The sequence below is a fragment of the Vollenhovia emeryi genome, unplaced genomic scaffold (genome assembly GCF_000949405.1).
Source record: "Vollenhovia emeryi isolate VEMERY1.0 unplaced genomic scaffold, V.emery_V1.0 DF939249.1, whole genome shotgun sequence".
In the NCBI taxonomy this organism is placed as follows: domain Eukaryota; kingdom Metazoa; phylum Arthropoda; class Insecta; order Hymenoptera; family Formicidae; genus Vollenhovia; species Vollenhovia emeryi.
The window spans coordinates 310,450-318,885 of record NW_011967117.1 but is presented as its reverse complement, the minus strand read 5'-3'; the positions used below and the strand labels follow the sequence as shown (position 1 = coordinate 318,885).

The 8,436-nt window shown below is 46.6% G+C and overlaps 1 protein-coding gene across 3 annotated transcripts in view; it reads left to right on the top strand.

The window, feature by feature from the left end:
• The window catches only part of LOC105559929, an 89,773-nt gene that overhangs the window by 73,771 nt on the left and 7,566 nt on the right, over positions 1 to 8,436 (top strand). For all 3 annotated transcript variants that reach the window (XM_012008590.1, XM_012008591.1, XM_012008589.1), the window contains one exon: positions 3,570 to 3,719. In XM_012008590.1, coding sequence (XP_011863980.1) covers positions 3,570 to 3,719 — 150 coding nt within the window. The remainder of the gene's footprint in view (positions 1 to 3,569; positions 3,720 to 8,436) is intronic.

The following is an 8,436-nucleotide window of genomic DNA, read 5'->3' as shown; positions in this document are numbered from 1 at the left end:
CTCTCTCTCTCTCTCTCTCTCTCTCTCTCTCTCTCTCTCTCTCTCTCTCTCTCTCTCTCTCTCTCTCTCTCTCTCTCTCTCTCTCTCGCGATACGCTTTTATATCGATTCATATAAATAACTGGAATAATGTCCGGTCGAATAAATATTTATTGCGCGCCATTACGAATGTAAATTTCCGTCGGTATTCCGCGTTTCGCTGCCGCGTTTCGCCGTAAAGCGTCTTGGGATCGATCGCGCGCCTGTCATGCTTCCGCGTTCGCTCTAAAAAAAAAAGACGAAGAAGAAAAGAAAAACAAGAAAGAAGCGACAGGAGGGACAGGGGGGCAGAGAGCGACCGGGGAAAGGGACCGACGAGGGAGATCGACAAATTTGACGAAGCACCCCTTTTCCGTGCAGGCAGGGTCGTTCTTTCCGCCGCGCGCCGGTTTCTTCCATTTATATTTCTTCTTCTTCCTCCTTTTTTTTACTCTTGACGAAAGACGAAGCGCCGTTATGCACGATAAAAAGTTTAATGTCAGAAGACGTCGCGGACGGCGGGAGGGTCGGACGGGGTGGGTCGGACGGGAGGGAGGAAGCCGGTGACGGGGAGAGGGGAAGCGGGAGGGAAGGGGGGGTGAAAGTGCCCGAGGATCGTAATGACTCGATATGAAACCCGGGCAGTGCAATTTCTTTCTTCTTCAGCCCTCCACCCCCCTTCCCGCCCCCCCGCTCGTCTCGACGTCTTCCTCTTTTTTTTCATCGCAGTATTTCCCCATAAAAGCGCCCCGGCATAATAAAAAGCGTTATATAGCTGGCACTGAAAAGTAACGCGTCTATGCGTCTCCCTCCCCCCCTGCCCCCTCTACCGCCGCCCCCGCTCGCTCGCCCCCCTCCCTCCCCCCGTCGCCACCGCCGCCGCTGCCGCCCTCCCGAGACGGTCTTTACGGCCTTATTTGCGGAGACGTAAAAATCGCGAAAATCAATACGAACTTCTAACATTAAATATTCAGGCTATTGACTGGGCGGGGCCAAGTCAGACACTAGTCGTTCGCGGTCCCTCCGTACCCTACCCCCCCCCCTCCTCGCGCCTCGCCCCGCGACGAAACGAACGAGAAATTAGTGGGAAACTAAGGCTCGACGGATTAACGAGGAGGACGTACACGGAGACGTGCACGAATACGCGGGGGAAAATAAAAGGGAGGAAACGTGAACGAGAGATGGGGGGGGAAAGTGCGCGTGTGCTAATACGAGTTGAGGACGTCGTAATAGAGAGACACCGCCGTCCGAAGGGGGGGAGGGGGAGAGAAGGAGATCAAATGGAATCTCTAATGCGTCTATTCTTGTATCGAGATCATTGTCGAGCCGGAAGAGAAGAGCGCCGCGAAATTGAAAGGGAGACGAGGGCAGAGATTTCGTCGAAGCGAAATTCGCAGGGAATACTCGGTCGTGATAACGATTGGGCGCGCGTTCTCCAAAACTGCGCTACGTTCTCCAAGTTGGGAGTTTCGCCCCCCCCCCCCCCGACTTAAAAACCCTTCTTCTTCTTCATCCTCGTGTATTAGGGTTAAAGCCTGTTTTATCCAGTTCGTTCTGTACGAGAGTCGCATGTCGCGCCGTTGGCCGGGGACATCGCGAAAGAAACTCGCGGACGAATGTCCGGAAATTCCCACGTCGTTCGTTCGCGCGCGACATTCGGTCTCGCAACTAATTAATCTATTCCCGTTCCGTGTGTTACAACGGCAATACTCGCGGCGACATCGGCCAATTAGCATACAAAAGAGGTGCAATTAATCGCAGGCGGCGACGATAACAACACACGGTCGAAGAAGACCCGACGATCGCCCCGGGCGTCCGTGATACAAAAACGTCGATCGAGATAGAGGTCGGTATTCATGGTCGATTCTTATTTCAAAATCGTCCTAAGTGTTGTCTTAAGACGCTAATACCGTTCTGTGATTTGTGGAAAACACATTAAGTGTATACTTAAGATGATCTTAAATATAAGAACGGACTATGAATACTGGCCAGAGAATATCGACCATGGAGTCTGTGGCCGGTATTCATGGTCAGATCTTTATATTCCGTCTTATTAAGACCTTATTATTAAGACCGTCTTAAGATCATCTTTAGATACTTCGTAGCCAATGAAATGTTCCATACAGCATCTTTAGATAAATTCAAGACGATCTTAAATGTAACAGCTGACTATGAATACCGGCCTGTATAAGGAGACCAAACTCCCGTAATCAGAGTGGGCCGACATTTTGGAGACTTAAGAAAAATTACAGGGATATTCGGAAAGTTGACTAACGTCCCTCGCGACACCGGCGGCTGCCCGCGGAATCGAGACATTACAAATCCATCGATCAAAGACGTACAGCACTTTGTATAAATTTTCATCTCGTAGGCGGGGCCCGCGCGGAAGGGTTATAAACGATATGCCACGCCGCGAACGAAGAATTCTTCAAGTAGAGTATGAGGGGGCCCTCATTGACTTTCATGCCAGATATTTACGTCGGGTGGAGTCCGGGGGCGGGGAGGGACGGTCTAGCAAAAATCCCCTGAATGTGCAGACAGGAATTCATATTTTATCGGGTGACGCGCGCTCGATCCATACATTACGTTAGCACGCTCGTTACGCGCGTCAATACGACTTCCCGGACAATTCCATTTCGCCGGTAATTAATAATGATCGACGCGTCGCGGCCATACGCCGCCGTCTGCGGATCGACGCGAGCGCGCGCGCGTCCTTACTTGCCGAAGCGAATAAATTGGATCGTGTTACGTAACGTGAAGCTAAAGTGACGTTTACCGCGAGCTGCAGAAAAAAAGGAGGAAAAAAACAGATCGTGTTACATGTTTCTCCGTGCTAATTATAAATTCGACAAATTGCCCGTGATTCCGATTCCCGGTGTCACGTCCAGTGTCAATTAATGCAAATTAATCAGGGAACATTGAAACTGACGCTTACAACGACTTTTCTGATTAATAAACGATACTGCGACATTTATGCGTGCCCCGGTGGTAATGAAGTTACTTCCGCCGCGGTGAAATTCGACGCGGCGCGCGCGCGCGGCGACTCCGAGTCGCGCGACAATGCCGTTTCGCGAGCCACGTGACAATCAACCCTCGGCTACTAATGATTAAATTTGAATAACGTAACTACCGCGGACTCGGTTTGACCTCGCTAAATAAATGGCGTAATATCGCGAATTGAAAAGCGAATGCATTTTTCATTAACCGCACGCCGAGCGCGGGGCATTACGAATGCGCATGATGATTCCGTTCGAGGGAAAGGGAAAAGAAAAGGCGTGACGATAGTGCAGCATCTTCCACGCCGGCGATTCCGCGTGAGCCTTATCTTCGTTTAGGCTTAGACTTCCCCGGCAACTTGGTCGCAATTAACACCCGCCTGTTATCGATATGTCCGACACGTAACGCCTCGTGCGGCTGTTCATAGCGCATGTAGAATTTTAAGTTGCGACTTCTGCGCTACGCGCTTTATTTTACACGGCTCCCTTCGCGCTCTTCGCAGATAAAATCGTCGCATAAATGATTAACAATCGCGCCCGGCTCGCGTGTTCGCAGGTAGTACTGTCGGCGTGCAGCACGTATTTCGACACGATCCTATCGCAGTACGAGGAGAAGGACCCCATCGTCATCATGCGTGACGTCAAATTCTCGGACATCAAAGTGCTGGTCGAGTTCATGTACAAGGGAGAGATCAACATTGATCACGTGAGTATTAATACATCTCCCGCGAGTGATTTCTCTTCGCGGCTGATTTTCCGTTACCGATTCCGCGAGCGCAACCCGCTGCGGAAATTTATTCCGGGGAGAAAATTGGGTGGGAAGATGTCATTTCTCAGATTAATGGAAATCTGAAAAGTGAGAGAAGCAAGAGAGGGGAAAATATAAGAGAGTGAAAGAGAAAATAGAAAAGAGCGCGGAAACGGAGGTCTGATTAGAGTGTGGGGGAGAAGTTTAGTTGGATTGTTCTGAATTAATTCGGAGTTGTAAATCAGTTAAGTTGCGAATCTAGACGTAAGCTGGATTGTAAATTGAAAAGAGGGCGAATATGACGCGGTAATCTTGCAGGTTGATTGAGTCGTCAATAAAGACGACACGGAAATACGAAAATTTTGCGAAGCAATTGTGTCCGAAAACAAATTACGCGAATACGCTCCAAATAACGACAGGATTCCTAAAGGCCCGTGACGCTGGAACTTGGTCCAGGTTCTAGTCCCGAGAAATATGTAGCCAATCAAGTTGTAGCTTTTACGAAATAGCTAGAACCTGGACCAAGTTCTAGCATCGTGGACAAAGGCCTTAAGGGGTCCTTCCACTTTAACGGCCCAAAAACTATGCTTATCTTTAGCCATTTTTTTCACAGTACATACACCATACAATGAAATTAATCTTTTGGGGATTTAGGGCACTCTTAAATAACACAAAAAAATGTTTGTCACGATTTAAACGATTCTTTAATTAAGCGTTTTCTACATCGTTCGAATGGCGTGTCAAAAAAGATGCAAGTCCGCTGCGTTGATGACTTTTATCATTCAGGCTTACCTTGCATCTTTTTTGACACGCCATTCGAACGGTGTAGAAAACGCTTAATTAAAAGAGTGTTTAAATTATGACAAAGTTTTTTGTGTTATCTAAGAGTGACCTAACAAATCCCAAAAATATTTATTTCGTTGCATGATGTATTTCCTGTGCAAAAAATTGTTAAAGATGAGCATAGTTTTTGGGCCGTTAAAGTGGAATGACCCCTTAAGAGGCCGATGAAGGGCTCGGTGAGCCCTTTCCTTTCATCGGTTGAATTGTTAGTCGCTGAAGCCTCCAACTTTTCCTAAGAAAGTGTCTTTTTAAATAATTTCTTAACAAATTTATTGTAATTTTTGTTGAATATTTTGTTGTTCTATCAGATCACTAAAGAAGACCCGAACATGGGTCGAACCGTTTGGACAAAAGAATATATTTTCCACATTTTAAACCAAGCACTGTGTTCCGCGTTTATTAGCACATTGGCCTGGCCTCGTCGATTCTTTATTTTCCTAAGAAAGATTGACAATCGAGACTGACGGGAATGTAAAACGCGAATTAAATATTGTCGAGCACGATAATCTCTTTCTCTCTAACAATAAGCCGTATCTTAGATATATTTTCACTTCGTGCTCATTAATGTTGCTATTTGCGGCGGGCGTTTTATTACATCGCCGTGAAATAAAGTTAAGCAGTAAAACCCCGCCATTCTTCAGACAATAAATCCCCGCCTTCCTCAGCACTTTTCCAATAACAACAATTTCGCGTAGATAACAGCCGCCGCGCTCTGTGACAGCCATGGTTAACGAGAGAACTTTACGGTACCTATTATCTTGCAAAAAAAAACTAACGTCTCTCATTCGCGCCGACGACAATCGTAAGTTCGAGCTCGCCGAGGCGTGTTATGACAAGACAGCCGTATATAACATGTGTCAGGAATATCGATCTGTCAGGGTGGATTCCTAGTCGGAAAACAAAAAATGAGGGAACGTGGCGAGTACCCGGTCAGGAAATCGATAAGAACATAGGCAGTCGTGTCCGGTGTTTGGACGATTTCGAAGTCGAGTTCTCGTTTTCTGCGCGAAAATTTCGAGGTAGACCTACCTCGTGCACGGGATATTTAATATAAAATTTTATTTTTAATTAACTTAAAATGGGCTCTATTGTAATAGGAAATTCTTTTTTCGGAGACCTTTGAAATATTTAATGGTAAAAGTGGAAAAATTGCCAGAAACGTTGCTTTCACCGAGGAAAATCATTGGTTACCGAAACGTTATGTTATTAAAATATAGCGCGGTGGATATATTATCCGTCGGCGTTGTTTATACATGCTTATATAAAATGACAAGAGTCGGTAACCGTGCAGTTCGTATCATACATTTCGCTAATTGTTTTCTCGTAATCCTTGAGACTTTTTTGTCGTGGATTAAAGAGAGCCTGCGCTTGGAGAATATAATAATAAAGCTACGGATAATCCTCGAAAGCCCATTTATATTTATACTATTGCACTGTTTCCTTGCATCTGGTTTTATTAATGAGAACGGAGCAGACCGTTCCGGCATCTTGTTTGCGATATTATTATGTTTTCAATTTTTCGAGATTGCCCAGCGTGCATTTAAGAAAAATATGCTCCCCCGAGATTTTTTTTTGTTCGTGATATCTCGAATATTTCGCCCGTCCGCTTTGCGCCAGACCGCGATAACTCGGCCGCGGTTTGATACGTTCTCAATATTGAAATTTCCGCGAGTTGGAGGAGGAAAACTTCCCGAAGGACAAAAACATCATTAATTTTCCTGGAAAATTGGTATTTCCTTGATAGTTATGGCAAAATTCATTAGAGAACCTCGGAATCGAAACGAAAGGACAGTGTCCCAATCTTTTTTACGCCGATCACGACCGGGTTCTCTTGAGACATGTCTCCGCGATATATCCGAGTTATTTTCTCATGAATAATTTCTTGCAAGTCTTAACACATTTCTTTAATTGCACGGGGAAAAATGCCGTAGCTAAAAACTGCGTGTGGCAACTGAATTTCAGATGTAAAATATGGACACCCAATATTTAGTTGTGATACTTAGTATTTTGCTACTGTGCCTATTGTATTAGGTGCGACAGCAAGCCGTTTGCCGTGCTTCAGAAATTTACAGTTATGGCAGCAAACTATTTTTAGCAAATCATGATTAGCTGTGGACATTTTTTTTCCAGCGTGACCGCCCAATTTCAAATACCTCGTTTACACTTGACGACAGCCCACATCTTTACTTGCTTCGGTAGTTCGAAGTATGCGCTTCGACTACTGCGATTCGCACAACGCTCCGGCCGTCGTGTGTCGCTAAGATAAAAAATTTGCGCTCTTAACATTCTCAGAGATCTGTCTTCGTCAACTTTCAAAATCTCCCATCTGCTCAGCATCCGACCGCTTTCGATACTCGGCAATTCCTCGCGCGCGCGCGCGGCCGCGGTATTTCTTGGCGCGAATCTTCAATGGCGCCTCTATCTCCCTCCGCGAAGAACGAATTCTTCCTGATTTCTAGTCGTGATGAGGCAGTCGCGGGAGCTTTCACCGGCACGTTTTGTGTCGCGCGATCGGGCCGCGATCGGGCTCGCGAAAAATCGCCGAGTGAAAATCGCCAGGGCCCGATCCCGGATTGGAGCCGGAGAACGGCTCCGGCGATTTAAGCTCTCCTCGCGCGGTCGGAACACGGCGCGGCGCCAGTTGAGGCCCCGACTCCGAGAAAAGGAGGGGGGAGGAGATCTGCAAACGGTTTTAGATCGGGCTTTGCGTCACGCGGGGCACGTCGTCCTTTTTTCCCACGATCCCTTTTCTTACGCGCGCCCCCCCCCCTCCCCGTCGGCTCCCCCCTCGCCGCGCTTCCGCGCAAGCGAGAAACGAAAGCGGCGATATTTCTGAAATACGTTATTCCGCGTCGACGCTGACCCACATAGGCATTTTTCCAATTCCGGCCGTGGCCGATAGAAAGCCGCGCGCGCGGCCGTTTGTAGAAAGTTTCCATATTATTTAGCATTCGGTCGCGCGAACGTACACCATCGCCGCCGCCGTGCCGGTGAAAATTAGCAAATAATAATTGGGGCCCGTTGTCGCGAACTCCTTCTCCTGCCCCCCCCTTCCCCCCACTCCGTCTCCCGTACGTGCCCGTATGTGCTCGCGGGTTTTATTTTCTTTTCTGTTTTTTTGTTCCGTCCGGTATACGTCGCGCGAGTTTCTCCGCTCCCATACGCGAGAGTACAACGTAGGGGTATTTTTTCCCCAGGGGAGAGAGAGATCTGAAGGGTATTTGCGAGGGAAAATAATGCTGATGAAAATAAATAAGCGGTCCGTGTCAGCGACCCGAAAGTAATGGGCTTGTCTTTCATTTTTATATTTTTCCCCCATTGCAGCATTTCGAGCTTTAAAAAACATCCTGTCTAAATGCATTAAGTTCCCGTAATTACGGGATAATTAATAATTTTTTAACTGTGATTGACTCGGACGTGAAAAAATAAGTCTCGCGGTAAATAAATTGGGGGAAGAGTTGTCAATTTATTTCCGCGCCAACTATTCTACGCGATATGAAACACTTCGATAGAATCTCGCACACAAATTCTTAATATGTACACTCAGGCCAAAAAAAGCGGTATACCTGAAATTTGTCAAAAAAGTCACCAAATTTTGAATGACGATAACTACGCGAGTAACAATGATAGAAAGGTTTCTAAAAAAACAAAAGAAATTGAAGCTTGGAATCTTTACTCTTTAAGAATCGATACATCACAGTTTTGCGAGATAATTTTTTTCAATATGGCGGATGACAACACGAGAGCATGCGAAATTGAAAAATTTTCGTCCGAATTTGCGACGATCCATGGCGAGAGGCAAGTGTTGCAACTTAATGGAATAAAAAGCATG